Source organism: Abramis brama, assembly GCF_963993115.1.
Source record: "Abramis brama genome assembly, chromosome: 5".
Classification (NCBI taxonomy): domain Eukaryota; kingdom Metazoa; phylum Chordata; class Actinopteri; order Cypriniformes; family Leuciscidae; genus Abramis; species Abramis brama.
In genome coordinates this window covers 24,660,367-24,688,100 of record NC_139967.1, presented here as the reverse complement: position 1 = coordinate 24,688,100, position 27,734 = coordinate 24,660,367, and the positions used below count along the sequence as shown (strand labels likewise).

The window sequence follows — 27,734 nt, the reverse complement described above, 5'->3', positions numbered from 1 at the left end:
CTTTAAACAATAAATTTGAATTCTCTTGTTTGAATCATGTTATTAGCTTATTCCTGCATGTGTCCATATCATTTTATGACATGTTAGATAATTATCAAATAGATTAAATCATAAATGTTTTACAAAATATCTCTTGATGGTGACATTAAAAGTATGTGCATCCAATCAAACTTTATTGCATTAAGGTGCAAATGTATAATTTATAAATAATATGGCTAATTTGTTTCATGTGTTCAGTATCACACTTATGTATATGCGTTTATAACATTGTCATATTCATAATATTGCTTGCTGGGCCAGTGCAGTTTATTCTATGGTAAAAAAAAAAAAATGTAATGCTTGATTTTAAGGACACTTTTGTATTCTAAGCCACTTTTAATACTGTTTTGGCTCAATATTTGATGTCTAATGTGAAGTCTGGGTCCTGAAACAAAACCAGTTTAGAACAGTTATTTATAATAATTATAAGTATTTACATATACATATGTGATCGACCATTAGTCACTTATTTAGTGACACCAAACACATTTGTTTCAGCTTTCTTTATTTTCCTTAGGGTGTGGCACACAGGAAAACATGAATAAAATAAGCTTTTAAAAAAGGTAAAATCTAAACAAAAAATGAAAGACAAACATCACATATTTACTTGTATACTGGAATATGCCGGCATACGCATCTATAAAAACATGAACTACATAGTGTGATCTGTATCAACCAGGGCTGCGTTTCATGAAAGAATCGTGAGCCCAAGTTGATGGTGGAGACCATTGCCACCAATGTTCTCTTAATCAACTTATCTCACAATGCTTTTGGGAAACACAGCCCAGGACATTCCTGGTGGGTAACTGTCTCAGGGTCTTCCATATTTTTAACTCTACATGCTCATAGAAACATCAGTACTTCAGGCTTAATTTTGAATATAGAAGACAGAATGAGTCAAAATAAAAATGAAAGCGCTTCAATGGATCAACTCCAACTCCCAAGGTCTCAAAAGTATGTCAAACGGGTTTCAAATAAATGTTTTGGATTGTACGCTCAAATTAGACGACTCACTCAACACGCATTCCTCCTAATGCACTTGTGTCTCTTAGTGAGTAAAGGTACCGTGTAGGTCCAGCAAAGCTTAAGTAAGGGAAAAAGTGTGTAAGTGTGTGTGTAAACATTCCTGTTTTAAACTTGTGGTTCAAACCTACCTATAGTGTAACTATATATGTATACAATGGTGTGGCACTGAAAAGATTTGGTGTAAACTTATAACTAATTGCCATTATATATAGTATGTACAGTTCTTTGTCAGGCATGTGTGTCTGTGTAGGCAAGTGTACATCATATGTACAGTTAAGTACATACAGTGTGTATGATGAGTGAATAATGTGTACTATATGTGAGCTGTGTTGTCAGTTCCAGATCTTCAGGAAGCTGTCCCAGGAACCTGTAGACACGGCCATGCCATCATCTGTGACCCCAAGACAGCTCACACGATTGTCGTGGCCAGCCAGCACTCCTGTAAGAGACGACGAGTGTGAAGATTTTTTTTATTTTTTTTATTTCAAACTTCTGAATAGTTATTTATTTTTTATATAAAAATAAAAAATATATAACTATTCAGAAGTTTGAAATAAAAAAAATAAAAAAATTGAAAGTAGTCTCCTGCGTAAAAAAATGTTATATGTGTATACTCTATTTGAATATATTTTAAAATATAATTTATTCCTATGATAGCAAAGCTGAATTTTTAGCATTATTACTCCAGTCTTCAGTGCCACATGCTCCTTCAAAAATTATTTTCTTATCAATGTTGAAAAATAAGTAAAATAGTAAAAATGTATCTGTGTAAAAGCATTTTTTTTTGTTAATAATGATTTTAATGAGTATTTAAAAAAAATTTGACGCAATTACACTACAATGCAACAAAACTAGCTTGCACTGTAGGCAGCTTTTGTTGATCTTAATGGGACGAGAGCAATATATTTTCGTTATGATCATCTGATGCAATAATTTGGTGCTAAACAGTACTTATGTTCCCATCAATGCCGGACTAAACACTCCTCCAACCACCTTAACCTCCTAGATCCTACATCACGATTGTTACGGGACCTCCCAATTAACAAATAAAGCACTTTGCAAACGGTTACAAGTCACATGAGAATTACACCAGCATGTTCACCTGCTCGGTCTCCCTTCATGGCGTCCCAGATGTTGCAGTTAAAGTCGTCGTATCCAGCGAGCAGCAGGCGGCCAGAGCGGGAGAAGGCCACAGAGGTGATGCCACAGATGATATTATCATGAGAGTATAAACAGAGCTCCTGATCTGCGCGCAGGTCAAACAGCCTGCAGGTGGCGTCGTCGGAACCGGTTGCAAATGCACTGCCGCTGGGGAAGAACTGAGAGATGGAGGAGAAATTGAGTGAACAAGGAAATAACAGTAATGTGTATTTCTTTAAGCAGTGCGTTTACTCACACAGACAGCGTTGATGTCTGACTCGTGACCGGTGAACGTCTGTCTGCACATGCTGTCTCTGATGTCCCAGAGTTTAATGGAGGCGTCGCAGGCCCCAGAGATGAAGGTCCGAGAGTCTGGAGCCAATGACAGACTCATCACATCTCCACTGTGACCCGAGAACAGCGTGGTCTGCTGACCAGTCTCGATGTCCCACAGAGCACTGGAACAAACACAAACGCTATAGGTTAAGACGTACAACCTGCACATAGGTTATTGAACTCTTGTAACTGAACGTAAACAGGCTGTTTAAGTACACAACAGTGGTTCTCAAGAACACGGATAAATGCAAATAATGATTAACAGGCTTAACTTTCAAAAGAGAGGATAAACACTTCCCATTTCATTTGCTGTTGATGTCCAAACTGTTTTTCCATAGCTTCACTTGGCATGGAGTTGGGTAAATTTTGTAATCTTTATCCTCAAAATCTTTAAACAAAACTATGCAAGATAAAATAAAAGACTACAAATAAATCACTTTCAACAGTGATTAAAGGGGCTTGTGCTGACTGGAAGTGTTTGTGTGATGAATATTAGTTGCTGAGATCAAAGGGATAGTTCTTCCAAAAATGAAAATTCTGTCATCATTCGCTCGCCCGATTATCATTCCAGACCCGTAAGACTTTCGTTCATCTTCGGAACATAAGTGAAGATATTTTAAATTATATCGATTTCTGTCCCTCCATTGACAGTCTTGGAAAAGTTCAGAAAGAGACTGTAAAACTAATCCATATGAATTGAGCGGTTTAGTCCAAATTTTCTGAAGAGACTTGATTGAATTTAGGCTTTTATTCACATTAAAAAAATTGATCAGCGAATATAAACAGAGTAAATGACAGAATTTTCATTTTTGGGTGAACTAAACCTTTAATAACAATCGTTAATCAAAAATGTACATTATTCAAATTAACAGGGTTTGATTTTAAGGACATTTTTGTTTCCATTTGTACGATAAACAGTTTTGGTACTATGTTGGAGATGCCATACTGTACATCTGGGTCCTGAAGCAAAACCACTTGAGAACCACTGTAGTAGAGTGTAGGGTTTCATATTTATTATTGAACACACCAGGTTGTGTCTCCTGAACTGGTGATAATCTGATTGTCATCTATGAAACGGCAACAGGAAAGGTAACCTAGGAAATGAACAGGCAGGAAGTCAACATGTCACACCCTGAAACAGCATGATGCTAAAGAAACATCCTTTTGTGATTTGATCGGATTCTTTTTACTTTCAGAAGTCATGAGTAGTACATTTGATTACTGCCAACAACATTGCATGCAAAAAATTCTGAGATTGATATTTCTTTTAATAGGAGCCATTCATTTGTAAATGAGGGTGCGAGTATGTGGGCCTCATTTATAAAAGGTTGCGTAGAAACCGTCCTACATTTGATCTTTTTCTTATCATTTCTCAAAAGTGAGTATGCGTGATTCAGAGAACGAACGTACACACAAAGAACGTGCGTACGCCTCTCTTCCAAATGTGAAATCTACAGTAGAAATCACAAATGATCTTGAAATTGTGTGCAGCTTGTACACTGGACAAAGCTGAAACTATCCAAGCACTTTCAGCATTTAAATCCTGCTTGCACATATCTTTTGGATTTCTACAAAGCTTAAGAGCTTCTGGGTCACTATTTTTGAGACCATCTCTGGTTTCTTAGGTAGATCGATCTCCCCTTGCCCACTGATGGCTATTTTTGGAATCACTTCTGAATCATGTAATTTTACAAAGATACAATCTGATTGTACAGCTTTTCTCATGCTCTTAGCAAAACGATTAATATTGCTGAGATGGAAGAATCGTAGGCCTCCAACTCCAACACAATGGATTCGAGATGTCCTCTTTTTCTTAAAGTCCGCGTGAACCGGAAGTTGCAAACGACTTTTCTCCAGTGTTGTGACGTATTTCCCAGTGAAAAGGAATATTGAACAGAGGGCAGGGTTTTACTCTAGCGCTCCTCCTCTCCATCTCTCGCTCATAACAGACTAACGGTTTGAGGGGAGTGGTTAAGCGTTTCCCAACCCAAGTCCTCAAACCTACGTCATCAGGGAAGGTCCTCCAATGCAGAGGGGAGGGGCATTTTCAGATTTTGATTAAAGGTTACGAAGCCAAAAAATTTTTTTGTGTGGATTGACTTGCATGACTGAATTGTTCACCACAAAACGATCAATTTAGGCAAACAAAGTAAATATGGTCAATTTTGATTTCATGTGGACTTTAAAGTTAGAAAAAATGAAACACTCTCTAAGAGGCTCGTCTAACCAGTTTAATAACGCTTGGGGCCATTTTAAGCAACATGTCAGGGAAACATGTTTTATTGTCTGACTTAGACTGAATCTTATTTCCAGCTTTCATTTTCTGTTACATTTTCTTTAATCATGCAGACTGTGCACTTTCATTGTTTTGTTAAGCCACACTTTTATTTACCCTTCTTCTTTCTTTCTTTTTTTTCTTCTGGGTATTATTATTTAAGATGATTTTGTCTTTTGTTTTGCTTTGTTTTTCTTTGTTGTAACATTGTCTTGAAACTCATAATTAAAGTATTTTTAAAAAAGAAATTGTGTGCAGCTGAATGGTTTCAGATCTCTGCCTTGTAAACGCCTAATAATTAACGTCATTAGCATAAAAAAGAGCACCAGTCAACGTCCAAATCCTTTACTTTTCAAGTAAGATTTCCAAATACCTGCAGTACTCTGATTCTCTGCCATAAGGACAAGTGCGTACGTCTGCTTAGACCCTGACGGAGCGCTGAGCACTTGTTCACGTCAAAGGCCATTTTTATAAATATGAACATTGGCACAGATTTTAGCGCACAGTTTATAAATGAGGCCCTGTGTGTGTGTGTATCAAACCTGTGTGACCAGGCAGCTCCCGGCTGACTCTAACATTGCCCTCTCTCGTCTTTAAGCTGTATATGGAGCAAATGTTGTCCAGTCCACCACAGGCCACAAAGTTTCCGGATGGCGCATACGCACATGTCATCACCCATGATGACCGTAACGGGATGGCGTGCATCTGAAGTTTATAATATACACGCGGTTGTTGAACATTGGATAATGACAGGAAAAACACACATGCTGATAAACTTTACAACATATATAACTGACCTTTTGGCAGTGTTAGTACTATAGTAATAATAATTTGTTTACCCGATGATTTTAATGTGACCTTACAAATCACTTACTACATGAACAACCTGCCGTTGGTTTACTCAATGGTGATAGTTCATGGAAAGCTTAACTTGTACGTGTAACACTACGATTGAGCTACAGACCTTGTTTGTAGTGTAGCTGTCCCAGATTATGAGTTTTCCATCTTGTGAGGCACTAACAAGAAGCCTGAGGAGAGGAGAAGAAAAGAAAGCGGACTTATATATATATAAAATAATAGATAAAAAAAGAGAATATAAGACAGGAAAATGGCTGGTGGTCTTACTGAAACACACACTTATTTACTTTACAGAGCCAACAATGAATTTATAAACTACATTTAAAGCTTTCAGTTGCACTCTCTTCATTTCTTTATTCAAACTTAATTTAGCTAGTGGGCAAGAAAAAAAAAATGATTGAATCACCAAGCTTATATGTTATTTGTTTATAAGTTTATGTTTTCTTAGTACCGCCACTCTCTATATGCAGAGTATGGCACCATTGGGGGCACCAACTGGAGATTTTTACTAAGAAATCGATTTCCAGTTTTTTTTTGTTTTTTTCTTAGGACACCAATGAGTCCCTGTGTTTTGTATCTTTACACAGCAGCAACTCTAATTCTAACTGGTTACTAGTCTGTGGTGCCCTGTTGATCACAGGCCTGAATATGGTCTCCCTTGGACTCCAAAGCGATTTACATGATAACAATTAGCCTTCTATGCTAAAATTCCCTCATGCAATCTCTATGGTTATCATGCTAATCCAATAGCCTATGTAGATAGCATATACAGTGTGTAGTTACTATTTTATTAAAATGCTGAATTTCATTCTATGGTCAAATGAATATGGTAATATTTTCTATTCAAAACAATAATGATGTTGAATTGTCTACTTAAGGCCCAGATATACTTCATTTTCCACTTTCCGCTTCATCTCATACACTGTTGTAAGAGCATGTAAAACTTTTTGTAGATAGTTTGAATATTTTGGCTTTATAGTTGTAACTGTGAAGATGGCACTCAAGTGCAACACATCCTTGGAGCTTATGAAAGCTCACAAAAATGACACGTCTTTAAAGAAATTCATTTCGATTGTGACACCAGTGTAGCCGTAGATGATAAGCTGTGAGGATGTGGGATGAGTTAACATGTGGGTCAGTGTGTCGTGTTGTTCATTGTCTTCTGTGCCGCCAACAGGTGAAAAACCAAAGCCAAGTCACGACTTGCTGAGTCATGCTCATTTGCTACTTTTAACTTTTTTTTTGGAACTCTTTGATGCCAGGTGTGAGAGCAGACTGTGGCACAGTTGTGAGAAGGCTGAAGATAGAGATACCTGGAATCTGTGCCCCAGTGCATGGCGTAGATTTTAGCCAAATGCCCACGCAGCGTGCGCCTCGTCCTCATCTGTATCCTCCCCACTGGGTCCAGGCCTGCTGTTATCTACCAAACACACACACAACACATGAGTGAAAACCCATAGACCCCTGGAGATCACATCATTCAGGTCCTAAATGTAATTAAGTCTTACCTGAGTAAGTGTGGAATCTCCACATGCTTTCCTGGCATCCTGAGAGACAACAGACAAATGTTAGCTGAATCATTTTGCAGTCACCATTTGCAGGTGGAGGTATGGCCTGTTTCTGAAGTAATCAGGATATCTCAATGCACATTGTTTATGGTTCTCTAAAAGGCAAACACAATAACTACACCAACACCAAAAGTCTTTAAATTGATTAGATTTGATTTCCTCAAACATATTTTATTAGATTGTAATATTTCTAGCCCTCTGAGAAAATGTTTTATTCTGTTAATACCCATGAAAAAGCTTTTCATTCAAGTAAATCCAAATGATGATGCAAAATCCAAACATGGGTCTTATATATCTCATTTATTTTATAATTCAAGTATGGTTTTCATGATGAAAATAGCCAAAGAAGCTGGCATGGTGTAAAAAAACACTGTTTTTTTCTGAATGTGAGCATAGTGGAGCCAAACCCATAGTCATAGTCTAAGAAACCCTTTTTGACTCATAATTTGACAAACTATGTAAATACTGGGTTTGCAAAAGTTTAATGAGCAGTTAAAATGAGGATCAGTCATAAGTTGAATTTCATATAAATGTATTTAGCTATGACATGATACATTTAAAGCCAACTGTCATTATGGCAACCCTGACCCCAAAGCAGAGAGTGAAAAATAAAGACCATTATATTTCAGCATTATCAGTACTGGGACTCACTCTGATCTGATTACGCAGTTGCTCAGCCTCCTGTCGAAGCTGCTCAAGCTCACTCATCTTGAAATGATCTTTAACCTTTACCCTCTGACCTCTCTCACCCCCTCAGACACCTGTAGATTAAAACATGACATATGAATAATGTTAGAGGACACAGTGTTCCTGTTAAACCCAGTTTTTTAGGTTTGACAAGCTGACCAGCAAAATAACATCATAATTAAAGTGTTTCAAATGCAATTTGAAATTAGAACCTTTTATTTTTTTTAAATAAATCTCACTTTGGTTATAAGATTTTACAAAGAGTAAACAAACAGGAAATCCTGTACATACTGCACAATACTGATCAGTTGGAGAAAGTTCCCACACACAAAACTAAATGATGTGCACCATTTTGTATAAAGATTTTTGTTACACTAATCATTTCATAGTGCAGATGTGCTGCGGGATTTAGATTAACATTACGGCATAATCTTTAATCTGGCTGGCATAATCTATAAAATAATAGGATTAATGTTCCGAGATCCATTCCAAACACAGAAACAAGATCTGGAATCAGGATTATAATAGATTGTAAATTAAAAGCGAGTGTGTCAAACAGAAAGAGAGAAGAAATTTACATGACCTGAAATCGAACATAAGGTTACACATTCAAACTGGCATGCAAAAACACACAGGATTTTTTGCATATATTTTTACAGTCAAATATGTCACAAATCATCAACCAATCACAAAGATCTTTTAGATCTTATAAACAGTTCTACTTTGCATGTTTTCCAGTTATAGCCACACAGATCTCGGTATGGCTATTGTCTCAATGCTGATGGAGAACTGTGAGACACGAATGCAAAAATTATTGTTATTACCCTCCACACTTATTAGAGAGATTCAACTCCCTCAACACAAACACAACACCACAGAAGGAGGAAAAAAATGTATAAGAGAAAATCTGTGATGAAATTCTACACAAAGAGCATTAAAGATACAAACACCCACTTTAGAGCCAATCAGAAAGAAACAGCAGTGGTGTGCCATTTACCCACAAAACCTTTCATTTCGATAAATGGCTATGCTCTGAGGAATCGCAGATAATCTACATGACTGAAAACCTTTCTTCACCTTTTAAGGTCTTCAAGCAAGTTGGGAAAGAAGCAGTTGGTTACGGGGAGAGTGGTTAGTTAGCCTATCCTCTGGTCCACACTAGTGCACCAATGCCATCTTGACTGATATGTAGTGTTTGAAATCGGGTATAAATGGGTTAGAAACAGCCTGAGGATCAAACATTATCTATTTATTAACCTGCTGTTTTTTTTTCCTTATTTGCAGTGGTGTTATATTATTGTCAGCACTATGTAAAACAATACGACTTCATGCATTAAACATGACTTGAGGGGGCTGTCAGCTAAGCACCAAACAAGGCCACCGCCTCGGAGTAGGCAAATGTTTTCTCCGTCTTCATGAAACAAAGGTAAAATGTTTTCTACGAAAACTATTTTACACACAGAACGCCATAAACAGATGAGATGTGGAAACAGCATGTTGCATTCGGCTTCATCACGTCGACGCAGAATGGCAGGTCTGCGGAGCCATTTTCGGTTAAACCAACATTCCATTCCATTACCGACACAAACGCGACAATGATCATATGTTCTGTGGATTTGTGTCCATTAACCAGACGGAGTTCTGATAGCATTAACTATAAAGAAATGTCAGCCTTGGCCCCACCCTTACAGCTTAATGCAGAGTGGCATATGCACTCTCTGCATACTGCGAGTAAAGGGAGAAAAGTAAGCGGCATTTCTATCGTTTACTGACACTGTGGTTTTCACAGAAACCGCAACCTATCCTTTTAAACCCGAGAGACAGCTGCCAAACGTGCGTTTGATCACATGGGTTACGTTTATATTTCAGTCAGATCGTTCTACGCCCAGAACAACAGACATATGCACGGTTAACATCCTCTTTATCTTGCTACTGACATACGTATGGCAAGCCGTTTTAACATGTAGCCTAGCTCTTACTTTTTACTGTATGTTACTATTTTTTTATCGTTAGTGTCTTGGGGATCTGTGTATGAGATAGGCTAACAGCTATTTACTTCTAACTGGTATATGTATTCCAATGATTCTATCTAGCTTTGCTAATTTGATTAGTCACTACTTATTCTTTAGAACTAATTTAAATAGTTACTATTCCAGTTTTCTGAGTACTTGAACAGAACCAACCAGTTATTAGACAGTATTCAAATTGTACTAGAATTTTTTTTTTTAAATCTACCAATAAGATTATAACCATTCTGACTAATTATTACATGACAAGCAAAAAGGCAATACATACTTGGTCTTATCAATAGGCACTAGTATTTGCTGAAATATATACTAGTAACTATCCCAATTTCTTTTAAAAAGTATTAATACCCAGTGAATAGTAAAAACTAAAATTTGTCCCAGCAACAACTGGAATTCCTACCAATAGGAAGTGAATAATAAGTAGGCTATCCAGTGAATTCAGTATCAAGTGAAAAGGAACTACCGGTAGTCACTATTAGATTGATGGCTAGTAATTTAAAAACAAGTTATAGTAAATATAGATATTTAGTTAGTAGGGCTGTCAAAATTAACACATTCATTTTGTGATTCATTTTTCGTCTTCTTCGGTTTAAGGGACATTCTACCAGAAACGTACATTTCCACTTATAAAAAATCTTGGGGGAAAAAATATCTTATTCTTAAATCTGAACGTTGAGTCATATGGAGGACATGTTCAACTATGAGAAACACATATCATGCCATCTCAGCATGTTTTTATGATTGAATAAAATACATTTTTATATGCATTTCACCCCTAAAATGTCAGGCCCTGTCACAGACAAATTTGTATATGTTAGAATGGTTTCCTAATGAATTTCTTTGATACAAATAGTATTTTCTTATTGATCACATGTCCCTGATTGTATCTAACATGGTTTTGTAATTCCTTTAAGAAATATAAGTAACTTTTCGGTCAACTGTAGTACACAAAATCACAGAATACCTGCCAAGCACTCATATAGTTGTAAAATAACTACCTTTACATAGGAGATTTTTACAAAAACATAGTAGTGGATATATACCCCCACGTTAAAACGCATTAAAAATATATAGCGCAATATAGTTCACTTCAGAATTAAAATTTCCTGATAATTTACTCACCCCCACATCATCCAAGATGTTCATGCCTTTATTTCTTAAGTCAAAAAGAAATTAAGGTTTTTGAGGAAAACATTCAAGGAATTTTCTCCATATAGTGGACTTCAATGGGGTACAGTGGTTTGAAGGTCCAAATTGCAGTTTCAGTGTAGCTTCAAAGGGCTCTACACGATCTCAGCTGAGGAATAAGGGTCTTCTCTAATGAAACGATCTGTCATTTTCTAAAAAAAAAAAAATATATATATATATATATATATATATGTGTATATATATATATATATATATATATACTTTTTAACCACAAATGATCGTCTTGCACTAGCTCTGCGATGGGCCACACATTACGTAATCAAGTTTAAAGGTCATGCGTGTTCCGGTTAAAAAAGGTAGGAAAGGGACAAAAAACTCCAACTCATTTTGTCCTCCAACTTCAAAATCGTCCAACATCGTTGTTTTACCTTTTATTTATTTAATTATTTTTTTTGTAAATGGTGTTTGACAGTCTTTGCACGTTCGCTTTGTAAACACTAGGTAGGTACTTCCGCCTATGTCACACGTGACCTTTCAACGTGATTACGTAATGCTTGGTGCATCGCAGAGCTAGTGCAATACGATCATTTGTGGTTAAAAAGTATATATATATTTATTTATTTATTTTTTAGAAAATGACAGATCGTTTCGCTAGAGAAGACCCTTATTCCTCGGCTGGGATCGTGTAGAGCCCTTTGAAACTGCAATTTGGACCTTCAAACCGTTGTATCCCATTACAGAGTCCTGGACAGGTCCTGTTTGATCAACCCGCCCCGCTGTAAATCCTGGATTTCTTTTCGACTGAAGAAGTCATGAACATCTTGGATGACGTGGGGTTGAGTAGTAAATTATCAGGAATTTTTTATTCTGAAGTGAACTAATCCTTTAATGCAACACTTTTTCTTCTGTCATCCTTGAAAAATGAAAATTATTCCATAATTTACTCACCCTCAAGCCATCCTAGGTGTATATGACATTTTTCTTTCAGCTGAACACAATCGGATTTATATTTAATAATATCCTAGCTCTTCCCATCTTTGAGTTTTTGAAGCTCCAAAAAGCCCATCCATCCATCATAAAAGTAATCCATACGATTCCAGTGGATTAATAATGAGAGAGTAGAGTTTTAGGTGGAAGGGTGACCTCTGACCTGACTGATGACTTTGGCATAGCGTATAAGCTTAGGTGAGAATAGACACCTTTCGCGAAAACCATGTAACTAGTAAACGCGCGTAGGTATAGGGCCATTGCTGGAAGCCAGTGATTAGCCTATAGTTTACGAAGTTTTAAATATGGATATTTTTCTTACTCACTTCACTTCAGAAGGCATTTATTATTCCGTATGGATTACTTTTATGATGGATGGATGCACTTTTTGGAGCTTCAAAAAATGGCTATTCAATGCCATTACATACCTGCGAAGAGCCAGGATAATATAACTCCAGTTGTTCTGGGCTGAAAGACTAAAGTCATATACACTTAGGATGGCTTGAGGGCGAGTAAATTATGGGATAATTTTCATTTATGGGTGAACTAGGCTATTTCTTTAAAGTGACAGCAATGTGCAGTGTTTAATTATTCAATTTCTGTATATTTGCCTGTTAGACCTACCAAAAAATCTTAAAGAACAATAATTGATGTTATGTGCAATTAATCGTGATTAATTACAGAAATATATGCGTTTAATTAGATTTTTTTTTTAAATCGATTGACAGCACTAGTATAAGGAATATAAGTTAAAGCAGCTTGCCACAATCAGAGCTGTGGCGTAAAGCGCTGGAGGCTGCGGCCAGCTGAAGAACAGGAGGCTTCTGCTCCAATTCACGACTCACGGCTAAAATTAAACATGCAGTACCTTTAAATCCAAATGTACTATGATATATAATCTCCATAATATTCCTACTGATTGTGAATAACAATCCACTGATGTGATTTGGTGACAAAAATAATTAAATCCCAAATGATAAAGTTGATCCTCACATTACAAATGAACATGAACCATTTTAATCATTTAAAACTCTGATGCCCTTCCTACTTTTCATCATATGTCTTATCTCGGTCCCACCATTCGGATGAATCTTAGAATTGAATAGTACCTGTTAATCTTCCTGTTTGGCTTTAGTCACTCCTCGCGTAAAGTGAGTGGAATGCTGAAGTGGCTGGCGGAAGTAATTCGCAGGGAATTTTTCTGCTGGAAAATGATTAGGACTGCATACTGTCGGTTCTTTCCTGGTGCTAGTTAGGCCTCGGCGACTCTGTGTTTCGTGTATGAAACGAATCAAAACGGTGTTACCAAAAAGTATGGAGCCACCATGTCGCCCTCTGGTCGTTTTGAAAGGATGGGAAGAAACCACTGTAACGTTATTCCTGATTTCATCGGCACACTTTGCTTTTGTAGAGAGAAAAAAAAGCGACTCAAGAAATATAATTAACGATAAATGTAATAAGTCCAAATAAAGCTTTCGAATTAAGAACACGTCGTCGTTGTCTTTATGTTGCGTTGCTTAATCCTCGCCTCTTTCCTTCCGAGTGCCTTCTTCCTCAGTCTTCTCGTGTTGGTCGCTTCGTTTTGGCCGCCGCGTCCACGAAATGTCCTATTCAGTGAAATGCGAGGCACCCCGTGGCCCTTCAAAAAATGAAAATAAAGTAACTAAATTCGACTTGGTTATCTCTCCGGAGGAGCATTTAACCCATCCATCAGTTCAAATGTGACTGTGCCAGAATAGGAGGCGGGGTGAATTCAACATAAACAGTATGCTATAGTTGTTTTTTTAAATAATTCAAATAATGTGCGCTCACTATGCTGTCAATTCAGTCCCATATGAAATCATTCGGTCTGCACCAGAAACACGTAGCATCACTATTGCGCGATTCAACCACACCCATTTTATTGCGAATGTACCACTGCAGCGCAGACCTCCACCGCGGTGCCAAACAGCGGCTCAGGGGGGTGAACAGCACCTCACACTGGAACACACTTGAGTTTAGGTCGCTAAAGCAAAATGGCAGTTCTTTCATTAAATGTGGAAACGAGAATATGTGGATCTCTATTTAAATGTTTGCAGAAATTGACAAATAAATGACTTGGAAAGAATAGTGACATTGTGCAGAATTACCCCTACGCGGTGCTCAGTGACTCCATGAATGCGCTCCTGAGCAGAGTGTTGCCAGATCGCGCAGGGAAAAACAAAAAATAAGCGACTTCTCCTAAGAGACATGGCGGAGCTAAGAGAGGGGAACAAACTATGATAGATAGGCCTACTATGGCTCCAAGCCTCCAATAGTTGGGTGTAGGCTATTTGGAAGTGCGATTAGTTGGTCGCAGTTTATTGGGATTTGGAGGCCAAGGACCAGCAATAAAAATGTGACTGCATTTTCCGAAAATAAGTTGGCCATATAGGCTACTTTAAATTTGCGCTGTAAAATAAATAAATAAATAACAAGCCGAGTCAGTAATACGCGGACATGGCAACACAGTCTGAGCGCAAACCGTACGTCATATGAGGCCTGAAGTTCAAAAGATTGCGTATGCTTTTAACTTGAACATATTTTATAATCAATTTATTTCCAATATAGTAAATACACATCCAAAAATGCCTCCACTCCAGCATTTTCCAAACAGCTAATTATAACCCAGATAAGTTAACCAACCTCACACTTTCTCAAATTACTTCGAGCTGTAATTAAAATTCCCCTGTAAAGGCATTCAGTAATGTAATGCGCACTTTCTCTCTAGAGACAAAAAGCTGCCACCCACCGGAGACACACTCCTAATTACACCTGCCATAATTACCCATTGAGGGGAGGGGCATATAGACATGTTATAGGTGCACGTGCTGATTGGTCCGTATTAAAAGAAAAGTGTGCTCCGATTTTTGTGTATGCTATAATACTTTGATTGTTAAAAATGTATTATTTATTGCTTTTTTATTTACATCTACAACTGTGCACCCTTTAAACTGGCACACACATTATGGAGTAGGGCAGCAAAATGTGATTTGCATCCCTCCCCTCAACAAATGATGGTACATTCCACCTGCCCTTACTCCCCATAAGGTACTGTAGTAGCTGTGGATGGGTTGCCCAGCAACACCATTTCCAGAGAACCAAGCATGCAGTATGTGGTTGGATGGACATGAACTGTTCTGCATTAATCCTCCACACATATATTCATAGCCACTTAGGTAGGTCACATAATATCTTACTTAGTCTATGATGGAGTTTACTTCATGTCTGTAAGCAATAAGAATACAACCATGTATAGAACATTTTGAAATTTAAAAGCTTTAAACTCTGCTTCCTATGATTCTGGAGAAGATGAGTGTGATCACACTATTCTTTACATGGGCTAAACAGGGCTCTGGGCTCAGATTCACAGATGGCAGAGAAAGAGGAAGGTTCAGACCCGATTTTAATTTAGAGCAACAACATTAGATCTAAAAATATAGTTTTTTTCCATTATAGAGTGTTATTCCATTTGTCGACCTCTAGAGCTCGCTATTGCTCTTTCTTACAGCATGCTGAGGGAAAATGCTGTGTAAATGAGAACCATTTGAACAAATGCCATGTATAAGTCAAACAATGTTTTAATATGTAAATAATAATAAGAATTAGTTAATAGTTAATTTCCAACAACTATCAAAACTGGAAAAAAAAACATGAAATCAAATGGACAGGATTCTATGAAACTTTTGTTATTCTAGGAAGTTGTCGTTTGATCTTTAACCCAACAGTGATTTATCTAGTGTTCTGCTTCAAGCTCCCTCTAATGTTTAACCCTGAAGTGTGTTTAATCAAACAACATCCTGCAGTGTAAGGTCATAAGACAGCAGTTTCAAAACCTTAAACTGTGTCTCACTCAATTATGCAAAACATCAGTTTTCAATGCACAGAATTTACATATTGTCCAGATGTGCTTTTTAGACAGGTACTAGGTAGTTGCAATTTTTATTATTATTATTATTCCATACAGTAAGCTACTCAGAGATAAGTAATACACTTCCCCTTTGTCGCCATGACGAACTCATTGATTATCTGTAGGCCTACTAAGGAGACCACATCATGGAGCATTGCATCTATAAATAACAATGATCATTCCAATTACATCATTCCAATTTTTTATTTAAATAAAGACATTAATTTTTATATGGATCCACTTTTATATTCAAAAATGTATTTAAACATATATCTATAGTACTGTGCAATAGTCTTAGGCATGCACATTAGTATTTTCACCAGAAATATTTTTTATGTCTTATTCCACCCGTTACATTAAATATTAGCGGGTCACCCGTGTGCAGGACTCTGGAGACGTACGAGACTCTGGACTCACGAGATGTAAATCCTGGAATGTTTTCCTCAAAAACCTTAATTTCTTTTCGACTGAAGAAAGAAAGTCATGAACATCTTGGATGACGTGGGGTTGAGTAAATTATCAGGAAATTTTTATTCTGAAGTGAACTAATCCTTTAATGCAACACTTTTTCTTCTGTCATCCTTGAAAAATTTAAATTAAATATAATTTACTCACCCTCAAGCCATCCTAGGTGTATGACATTTTTCTTTCAGCCGAACACAATCGGATTTATATTTAAGAATATCCTAGCTCTTCCCATCTTTGTAATGACATTGAATAATGTCTGAGTTTTTGAAGCTCCAAAAAGCCCATCCATCCATCATAAAAGTAGCCTAATCCATATGATTCCAGTGGATTAATAATGAGAGAGTATAGTTTTAGGTGTGTCAGTAAATATCAGTTTAAATTTCCAAAAATTTCTGCGATTAATTGTAATAATCCAGTGAGATTTTTGTATACACAAGGAGTATGTTAGGACGATTCTAAGGGCCCACGCACTTTTGGGGCATCCAGAGATCGATTTTATTAATAGAATGGGTGCGGTAGGGGACCCAACCTCATATTCTTTCATTGGGCCCAAAATTGCTAGCGGCAACCCTGCTAATCACTGACAGACTCGCTGTTGTCAGACTCCTTGTGCATACAAAAATCTCACTGGATTATTTCAATTAATGGCAAATTAATGTCTGGAAACTGATATTTCATACTGAAATACTACAGCAAGATATAAATAACTGGCTTAAAAAAAAAATTCTGGTGAAAATACTAACGTGCCTAAGATTTTTGCACAGTACTGTATATATATTGTAAATCACCTAATAATAAACAGAATGACTTTACTCACAACAACTAAAGGCTCAAAGAATGAAAACTACAAATCCCAGGCTGCTGTTGACGTCATTATTCCTCGACACTACTTGTGATGCTAGCAGAACGCGACAGCTTGAGCAAGATTTACAAAACACTTTAGGTTTTCTGTGCTTTTAACATTATAACCAGGTAACGTATCGAAGTACTGGTAATGGAAGCGAGGCCGTAAACTATTCTATTCTAGCCCTCAGTTAGCTAAGACAGAAACCCAAACCATCTCTTTTGAGCTCTGCAATCACGTATGTAACATCACATCTCACAGTGAAATACTGCCGTGGATCAGAATAACCATGACTTTGAGCATGGACATCAGCGTTTCTTTTCTCAAGTGCGAACTCGCCTCCACTATCGACCATGCGGTAAGATGCGCAGTAGAATCAGTGTTGAAAGAAACAGCGCGAGTTGTTGGCATAAAGCTGGCCGCGGCTCGTAATGCCGCCGCAGAGTCGCACAAAGAGAACCAGAGCCTGCGCGAGAGACTGGAGATCTCCGAGAGCGAGCTGAAAGCGGTTCGCTACTACATGACTGCGGCTGAAAAGAACATCAAACAGTGTTTACTTCTCAACAGAACCCTGCCTGGGTCGAATATCGTGCACACAAAGGCAGACGACGCACACTTTGTGTTTCCATCATGTGCTGCGGATGGAAGCCCCACAACACAGGCGCAGAGCAGAGATTCCTCCCGCAAGACCTTCCGAAACTCACCGGGAAGAATTCACAGTCCTAAAACTCTCCCTAGTGTTGGCCTCTGTCTCCCCACGGTACAGTCTGACTGGCCTCGTGAGTGTGTCAACCGCAGAAAGACACGAGGGTCTTCAGTTGGCAACAGTTCAGCACTCAGGAGTGACCCCACGACCGCACAAACTCTTCTGGAAAACAGTGCTGTTCTCTTCAAACCAGAAGATGAGACAGAAGGCACGTTTTACATCACGAATGAGGGCGAAAAAGGTTCATTTTTGTTATTATTATTTCCATTTACCAATAGGCTCGAAGCAAATTTTGCCCTCCAGAGTTTGGTCTTCACTAGAAAATCAGGTAACGTTAGGTAGGTGGGCTTGAGCTAAACTCTGCAGAACAGTGGCCCTCCAGGACCGGATTTGAGGAACCCTGCCATAGAGTAATGATCATAGCTGTTTATTAACCATCTAAAGCTTGACATATGAAATAATAGCCAGAAATATCTGTTTGAAATGGAACTATTTATTTTGCCTTTAGACAAAATATATTTTTTAAAGAGTTGCATGTAGAGAATATGGAGCTAACAATTTTGTTCAGATGCCCAAACTGAGCAAAAACATTTGGTGCAGGTGTTCTTTATAAGGCAATAAAGATTCTCATAGCCTGTAATGTAAATCAACGTGACTTTTATAACAGTATAACACTGCTTACATAACATGCAAGTTTTATGATCAAAGCTCTGTCATTTTAATTGTGAAGGGCAAAGCAGATAATGCAATACCATGATAATTGATAAATGCACAAAAAAACTTTCCTCAAAAGCCCGTTGTGTCATATTTGATACTTGCAAATTTTTTTCTAAAATATGATGCAAGATAACCAAGTAATCCTATATTGCTTCAGTCCAGTAAGTGTATATCTTGACATATTACTAACAATATAAAAGTTATAACATTTACTTTACAGAAAAAAGATGAAGGGGGACATTTTTAGAATTATTCTAAAAGGCCTTTTACTTACTGAAAAAGTATGAACTATCATGTAATAGATTATGTGCAAGTTTTGGTCATGTTGATAATTTAGAGGGCTTAGAAAATGTATGTATCAAATATGTTTTACTGGATTAACAGCATGTCAGATTCTTTAGTCTGAGTATAGTTTCATCCATATAAACGTGAGCTTTTCTTTGTTTTACAGACAACAGTTCTGCAGCAACAGACACTGAGAGGAGACACGAGGAGCCAGAAGTTTCAGGCCCCTCCGCAAACCCACCAGTGGAGCAGTCTGACATGACGAATTTTGAGTTTGAAATAAGCACGCCTGCTGGGAATGTTAATGAGCTGGAGCTGATACAGGTGATGGAGGACGCTGACGATATCAAACAGGGCACCATTAAAATCGAAGACGATCCTGATTCACTCACATTAGAGCCTCCCTCGTCAAATCCAGCTGTAGTCTCTTCATCCAACTCCATGCAAGAGTTACCACAAATCTCCTCGCCTCCAGTGCCGGAGAGCGATGGCGATGCTTTGCTGGCCTTGGCGCCACCTGTGGGGAGTGACTCCAGGTTCAGCGGGACAGTCGATAGCCCTGATAAAGTGCACCGCTGCAACATTTGTGGCCGGGGATTCAGACGTTTCTACTGCTTGAAAACACACCAGCGCATACACACGGGAGAGCGGCCGTATCCTTGCAGATACTGCGAGAAACGCTTCCGCCATTTGGACAGCTTACACAAGCACCAGCGCATTCACACGGGAGAGAGACCGTACCGCTGCGCCGAGTGCGGATGCTGCTTTAGAGAACTCGGTCAACTCAAAAAGCACAGACTCAAACACTCACCCACATTTGTTCCTGTGGCCAATCCCTCCTTCCCTCTCCTCCCAGCCGGACCCTCCTATGTCTGGTCACATCTCAACACACAGTCTTTGGATTCAGTCTAGGCTTGTGATACTATCACTTTTCAAAGCTGTAATTGCGGAAACTCGGTATACAGTATTATGGCGGTATTGAATTATGTTACAAAAACAGGTTAAAAAGATGAACAAACTTGTCCTCTTAATAACCTGGAGCATTTACATACAATGGACATTTTTATTGTGCATTGTTTTAAATTAAACCGATTGTTTCAAACAGATAAATGTGCAAAAGAATACAACTATAAAGAATCAGAACATTTTTTTCAACCATTATCTGAATATCTTTTCTGGGCTGGCCTGTTTTAATCCAGATTAAAATGTACAAGTGGAAATAAATGCTTAGTATTTAATAAATATTAGATGCTTATGTTTATTTGAAAATAAATATCAAGTATTTGGTGTTGATTGATTAATACCATAGTGAATACAAAAATGAGAACATTTAAAGGCTATTTGATTTAATCTCCATGAGTTCAGAAACAGAAAGTCATCATCAGTGTTAACCAGTTAATGGAAAATAAGCTAATGTACATTCTAAAATCTTAACAGTTCGAATAATGAGGTATATAGAATGATTCATTTTATTTTGAAGTGTGCATGATACCGTACTATCGAATAATGGCGAATGTCTAATTCAGTCTAAGGCCATAAGAATTACTCACATAAAGTTAATTCAGTAACAGTTTGGTCCAGAATCAATTGGAGTTATATTGGAAGATATATATTTGCCTGATTGTATGAACATTTTTACACATCAACATATCATTTAGATCCATATGTACAAAATACCTTCTCAAACATGCAGCATAGCCAGAATTTACGAGTTGTTTTCATGCATAAGAACAACTTGATGTTACACTGCGAAAATTTGAAATAGGTTCCAGATAAGAATAAACTTTTCAATAATGCATTTTCTGCTTTTGAGAATTCATTTTGTTCACTGTCATGCAACAATGTGCATCCTGCATAAATCAGAACTGAAACTAATTTTTTTTAAATACTTGGTATAAATGTAGCACTTCAAAGATTTTTAAATGCATCAGTTTAACATTTTGACCTGACAAATAAAAGTAACTGCTAGGGGAATACAGTTACTAAATACACAACACATTTATCTAGTTGGCCTACTAACGTGATCATTTTTTTTGTTTGAATTTTAAAAGTTTGATACAACCTAAAATTAGGAAATGTGTATGTATGGTATATTGTTTGATTTCTGATAAATAAATAAAAAAGTTTGACTTATCAGATAGGTCTTTAATTAACGAGTTAACTAGTAAACAGCACATGGTTCTCTCATGTTCTACTCAAAATCATCCCCCTCTTGTGATATTTCACCCGTCCTCTCTGTGGCGAGTCACATGGGCACTTTCTCTGTCCCGTGACTTCTTTTCTTTCTTTTTTTTTTAACAAATAAAGGGTCAGCCAGGCGGCGCACAGTCCCGCCGTACTGCCGTATGAAAGTACGGTTTCGATTAGGACCTTTCCATGGACCGTTACGTAATAGATTTATGTTTTCATTAGGTCATGCTGTCTGTTGTTCATTGTCAGGTCCACAGGGGTCTCACACCATCCGTCATGTCCCGGGGGTTTGATCACGAGATCTGAGAACTTTCTACCTGCGATTCTTTAAAGAAACGAAACCAACTCGACATGATGCTCTGATGAAACATAGGACATCCTGCATCCACGTTCTCAAAACGAGTAGTTTGGTTTTCTTGTGGTTTTGTGTAGTTTCTTCCTAAAAGCGGAAGTAACATACCGCATTTAGATCGGCGTCGCCGCTGTTGTTTATAAAGGACAGGTAGGTTGTGTTTGTTTCTTAACCTCCCTACTGTACTTTACCGATAACGTTATATGTGTCACGAATGCTAACCGTACACGCCCTGGCATCAGTGACTGCTTAAGGAGATGGAGGTCTCATTCTCCTCTAGAAATGTCAGATGCCTTTTCTGGAATGAATGTCTGCTAGTTTATTCAAACTACTTGGATGTTGTTGTTGTTGTACGGCAGCGGGGTATTTTATAGTCAGGTTATCCTCTTTACCTTTATAGGACTTAACATATGTTTTTCAACCGCGTATTTCGGATTGTTTACATTGTCATGCACTTCCGCTACTAGAACGATGCAACATTTGTTGTAAAAACACCCAAAACGTTCAATTGTCTTGTAGTTTCAGGGTTCCCACTGTCTGAAACTGATTCAGGCCTGAAAAAGCCGTGGAAATAAACACAATTCTAAGCCACTGACATTTCTATGGTGGAGGGATTATGTTACGAGTTATGCTCAGCTCTAAAATAATTAATCAACTAACGTTAGATGTTTTGAAAGTAAACTCTGTAAAAAAAAAAAAAAAAAACATAAAGCCAATATAAGAAATCCTTATCCAATTATCATGAACTTGACATTATAGTAAGAGTGACTGCTTTTTATTATAATTTTATGTCTGCTTTTTGACCCATTTTTAAAATTATTACAACAACAAAAATACACACTCAAAAGTTAAGATTTGAATGATTAAAAGTTAAGATTTGAATGATTTAAAGATTAGGGTTAAAATAACAGTTTTTTTAATATTATTTTAAAATGTAATTTATTCCTGATTTTTCAGCTTCATTACTCCAGTCTTCAGTGTTACATGATGCTTCAGAAATCATTCTAATGCTGATTTGCTGCTCAAGAAACATTTATAAATGTTGAAAACAGCGTAATATTTTTGAGGAATCATGATCCTTTTTTTTTTCAAGATTTTTTGATGAATAGAAAGTTCAAAAGAACAGCGTTTATTTGAAATCATTTTTTTTTAACATTGTAATAGTTTTCACTAGGGATGGGGCCGATCCGATCCAGTATCGGTATCGGGACCCGATACCAGCGTAATTCACGTATCGGATTTTCCCGATCCAACCTGCGGAGATATCCGATATCCATGAGTCATGTCTGCGCTTTAATGTTGTCTGCTGAAATGACTCCAAAAGTCATTCCCGCCGGCGAGTCTGCTAGCTGGCAGCAAACTGCGGAATGGATTTCCTGAACGGAGGCGCGGCTCAATGAGACACAGAGTTATGAGAGAAATCCGTTCCGCAGTTTGCGGCTAGCCACATGTCCGCTTTGTGTAAATACTTCACACTGGAAACGCCGCAGAGCAAGACAGCTAACGTTAAATGCAATGTTTGCAAAGCCGTGATTCAGAGCTCTTTAAAGCTCCCTCGCGTCGTACAACACAGCGAACGCAATCAAACATTTAAAAAAGCACCACGTTACTGTGCGTTCACACCAAACGCGAATAGCGCGTCAAATTCGCGTCTAGTTGGACGCTTGAATATTTTGAATCCATTCGCGCGTCTGAGGTGAAATCCGTCTGTTCGCAAGATGCTGATCGAGCATTCATCGAGAGAGTTACTGCATCGGAGCGAGGATCACCCTTCAGATAGTGTGTGTGTGTGTGTGTAAGCTGTTTACACTTGCACTTTTCTTATATTTCAAGACTCTAGTATTTGACATTTTGTGAATGTAATAAATATTGACATTACAATCAATTTGAAACCCTTAAAGTTGCATATTTGTTTTCAGAATGGGATTTTTCCTGTTAACAGTATTTCCTGTTTTTTTACTTCCTTTTCTGACCTTATAATTTACCTCAAGTTGCCTTTTGGGACATAAGTTACATCATTAACTTACATACATACATACATAGCCTACATACATATCATACTTGCATGTTGAGGGAAGTTTATTTCAGCATCATATAAAATAAACAATAATAACAAAAATATTAAAGCAAACACAGCTCTGGTATCGGAATAGTATCGGTATCGGCCGATATCTAAATTCAGGTATCGGGATCGGATCGGAAGTGAAAAAATGTGGATCGGTGCATCCCTAGTTTTCACTGTCATTTTGAGCAATTTTAGTGCACCCTTGCAAAATAAAAATACTAACCAAATAAATGGCCCCAAGCTTTTGAACAGTAATTTAGATTTAGCATATTTCAATAATAATAAAAACAGTCAAAGCTCTTTTAATAGCTGACAAAAGTTTAAAAAATCTATTTGTGTCTTTTTTTTTTCTTTTTTTGTTTGATTGTACTGAACAGGAAACGGTTTTATCTGTAGGTTCCTGTTTTTCAGACCATGGCAAACGAGCACTCGCCTCTTCTTGTTCACGGGGTGTACAGCATGATGGGAGATGCTGAAGATTCCAGGGGTGTATCATCAGCAGTGACAGGAGAGGGATCCCCCAAATCAAACCCCCGCAAACTCAACACCTTCTTTGGTGTCATGGTGCCCACCATCCTCTCCATGTTCAGTATTGTGCTCTTTCTTCGCACAGGTGAGTGTGACATTGGAAAAGACAGAAGAGTATGGCAGGAGATTTTATAAAGCATTTTAATATGGTGATGTATCACAATATAATTCCCCTCTGTGTGACTCTGGGTGTGTTTTTGTGCATAAATAATTCTGATAAGCGTCTATGTTTCAGGTTTTGTTGTGGGCCAGGCTGGTCTTCTCCATGGTCTCCTCATGCTGTGTGTGGCCTACTTCATCATTTCATTGACAATCCTGTCTATATGTGCTATTTCAACTAATGGTGCTGTGGAAGGGGGCGGGGCCTACTGTATCCTTAACCTATCTCTCTGCCTAGTTGCAAGCCAATCAGCTATGAAGTGAATCACTACACTACAAAGAAAAAGACAAAGGTACAAGACTGTGTACTTAACGGTTTTATTGAGGGAAAGAACTACAATCCCATGAAGCATTGCGAACTGCATAATCAAATTAAAATGATAGAGAAATAAAAAACTACTCATTTACAAATGTTGATTATATGTATAAAAGCCAATACGTTTTAAGTTTATTGCAAAAATATGCATATATACAAACATTTCAGCATTTTGAGAGCGTAGGGAGATAGATTCGATTACATAATTCGCAATGCTTCATGGGAGTGGGTGGAGCTAAAGAGCTATTTTGGTGTGTGTTGTTTTTTTGACTCTCTGGTAATGTAGTTTTTCACCAGGAATTCCACTGTTAAACACGATTATTGAAAAATAAAAACGCAAATACCATGAATTAACAACCTTGTAGCTCACAGTAGGCCTGTCTTTAAAGGTTATAAGCTATCGTTCAAAATCAATTTCCTTATGGAGAAAATTAATGTAATTTTTACTTCTGGAACCCGACTGTTGCACTCTATTAGGTAAAGGGACACCATTTGTAAGGGCTTTCCAAATGAAAGTGAACAACTGAATCCCTTCACAAAGGGCCAGCCCTTCGATAACTTCAAGTCCATTAACAAAGGTTACATGGTATGGTCACTTCAAGGAAGTTATTTTATCGTTTATGGTCACTTGACACAGGGTCGATTCATTTTTAAGCTAGATGGGAGGAAAGTTCAAGATAAAGAAGAAACAGAATCAATTAAAGGGTTGGTTCACCCAAAAATTTAAATTCTGTCATTAATTACTCTCATGTTGTTCCAAACCCATAAGACTTTTGTTAATCTTCGGAACACAAATGAAGATATTTTTTTATGAAATTCGAGAGATTTCGGCCAGCCGATACTGAGCCAGCTTTCTGACGTAGAACCCGGAAGCGCTGCACTGTGTTTACAATGTGAACAGCATCAGAGACTGACACAGAGAGAAGAAATTGTTGAATAAAGTCATTGTTTCTGTTTGTTTTTTTGCGCACAAAAAGTATTCTCGTCGCTTCATAACATTAAAGGTGCGATAGGTGATCTGGGAAATGCTAACTTTAGCCGGCTAGCATTGAAAGCATACGATACCACCCTCCCTGCAAATCACCGTCCAAAGACCTCCTCCAAAACACATGAAAGCACACAGGCCAGAAGCGAGACGACCAGAGACAACGTTATTGGATTACATCCATAGCGATTCGGATTACATCATGTGTCATTCACCTGTGAGAAAACTTTACAGTACAGTGAGGGGAGAAACAGAAGCACGTGCTTGTATACATAAGTATGTGATTGTGAAATGACTCAACTTCTCAGAATTCAGAAGTTGACCTGTTGACATAAAGGAAAGAATGCACTGTATTTCAGCTTTATTCATATGCGATGTCAGGACATAGCGCAGCACAGTCGATTCTCACTGAGTTATCTGCATAGGGCAAAGTCAGCGGTACAACTGTGACTGTACTGTCAAACATGAAAATCTTCCACTTGTTGTCAGTTCAGAAGGAAAGTTAGGTTGTTTGCCTGCCATTCTCACTCTGTTTGCACAGTGTACGAGAATGTGCTAATGACGTATGATGTCTGCATGAACAGGCTGCGCAGTGTTATATAAACACACGTTGACTGACAGGGGACACAAATGGTATAGTTTAATTCTGACCAAATTAAATAAGTGAATGAACTTATGGTCCTATGCCTTCCACTGGCATATATATATATAAATACATTTAGACTGCTTAACATTGTGATTGCTATCAAGATATGAGGAGATTTTCAACCAGCATAACAAAAAATGTTTTTGTAGAGAATCACCTATTGTGCTTTTAATGTTGAACCACTTTAGTCACATGGACTATTTTACTAAGTCTTTAGTACCTTTATGGGCCTTGAAAGTGGTGATTACGTTGCAGTCTATGTGAGGATGCAAAGCTCTCGGATTTCATTAAAAAAAAATCTTAATTTGTCTTACTGGTTTGGAATAACATGAGGGTGAGTATTTTAATGACAGAATTTTCATTTTTTGGGTGAACTAACCCTTTAAGTTGTTTTGTTTGTGATATATTACAGACATTTTCATCATGCATTTCATATGAAGTTTGTATGACTCTGTTTGTGAGGGCATTAATTGATATAATACAATCCTAGCCCCGACTAAATGACTAACACGAACCTTAACCCTAAAACCAGGGTTAAGGTGAGGATAATGAAGAAATTACATTGTCTTTCATTCTTTGCCAAGTGCATTCCAAACGGCTAAATGTTGAGGTGCCTTCCTCCCTCCAAAGTCTCCACTTCAAGGGCTTTGCCCCTCAGAGTGAGAAAGGCATATGGATGCTCCCTTCCTATTGGATTTGGTTGTTCATGAGTGTTTGCATATTGTTGTTGTTGACGTTTAACTCTTTAGTATTAGTCATGATCAGTCGTTCTCTGGGGCCAGAGTTTGGAGGCAGTATCGGCCTGATGTTTTACTTGGCGAAGGTATGTGCATGTGGCGTCTATGTCCTCGGCCTGGTGGAGGCCATACTGGACGTCTTCGGGAAGGATCCAGGTGAGCGCTGCATTGAAGCACACTGTACTAAACGGTCTTTGAAGCAAATTAAATCAGTAACACAGAGCTTTTTTTTACAGCGAAGCTTCTCTTTTCTTCTCTCTCCAGGCTCTGCTGTGTCACAGGGGCTGCATGTGTTGCCGCAGGGCTACTGGTACACCGTGTTGTACTCCTCTGTAGTGCTGTTGCTATGTCTGGTGGTGTGTCTGGTCGGTGCTCATATCTACGCCAAAGCCTCTTTTATCATTCTGCTGGTGGTGACGGTGTCTCTGATCTCCATCATCATCAGCCCCCTTATACTCAGTCCACAGCGCTTCAACATCACACACACATACGACAACAACCACAGCGTCACTGTCAACCCCAGCTACACAGGCTTCAACGGCACTACATTAAAGAACAACCTTGGACGTGAGTGAGATTATCATCAATGCAATAATGATACTGACTGTTGTGGTTTGTAGTTGTAGTTTGAGTTCAGTAAGATTTCTTTTAAAGAAATTAATGCTTTCATTCAGCAAAGATACATTCTGTTGATCAAATGTAATAGTAAAGACTTT

General features: G+C 37.9%; 3 protein-coding genes across 4 annotated transcripts in view; 2 read left to right on the top strand and 1 right to left on the bottom strand.

Moving 5' to 3' along the window:
* Window positions 1–527: 527 nt before the first annotated feature.
* gnb2 (guanine nucleotide binding protein (G protein), beta polypeptide 2) lies at window positions 528–14,259 on the bottom strand. Its single transcript, XM_084113283.1, has 10 exons — window positions 13,202–14,259; window positions 7,894–8,003; window positions 7,183–7,221; window positions 6,988–7,094; window positions 5,781–5,844; window positions 5,359–5,521; window positions 3,569–3,635; window positions 2,462–2,663; window positions 2,168–2,384; window positions 528–1,504 (listed from the first exon to the last, which is right to left on the bottom strand). The coding sequence occupies exons 2-10, from the start codon at window positions 7,948–7,950 to the stop codon at window positions 1,398–1,400; spliced, it is 1,023 nt and encodes a 340-aa protein (XP_083969409.1). The 5' UTR covers window positions 7,951–8,003; window positions 13,202–14,259; the 3' UTR covers window positions 528–1,397.
* A 3,104-nt stretch (window positions 14,260–17,363) lies between these two features.
* Window positions 17,364–21,176, top strand: LOC311082443 (uncharacterized protein). Its single transcript, XM_084113277.1, has 2 exons — window positions 17,364–18,279; window positions 19,207–21,176. The coding sequence occupies exons 1-2, from the start codon at window positions 17,622–17,624 to the stop codon at window positions 19,950–19,952; spliced, it is 1,404 nt and encodes a 467-aa protein (XP_083969403.1). The 5' UTR covers window positions 17,364–17,621; the 3' UTR covers window positions 19,953–21,176.
* Window positions 21,177–21,309: 133 nt separating this feature from the next.
* The window catches only part of slc12a9 (solute carrier family 12 member 9), a 16,058-nt gene continuing 9,633 nt past the window's right edge, over window positions 21,310–27,734 (top strand). The window contains exons 1-5 of one of the 2 annotated variants that reach the window (XM_084113590.1): window positions 21,310–21,732; window positions 24,059–24,260; window positions 24,411–24,545; window positions 27,037–27,174; window positions 27,283–27,585. In XM_084113590.1, coding sequence (XP_083969716.1) covers window positions 24,062–24,260; window positions 24,411–24,545; window positions 27,037–27,174; window positions 27,283–27,585 — 775 coding nt within the window. In that variant the 5' untranslated portion in view covers window positions 21,310–21,732; window positions 24,059–24,061. Of the gene's footprint in view, window positions 21,733–24,058; window positions 24,261–24,410; window positions 24,628–27,030; window positions 27,175–27,282; window positions 27,586–27,734 lie in introns of those variants that run through there. The other variant, XM_084113591.1, reaches the window with a different exon arrangement.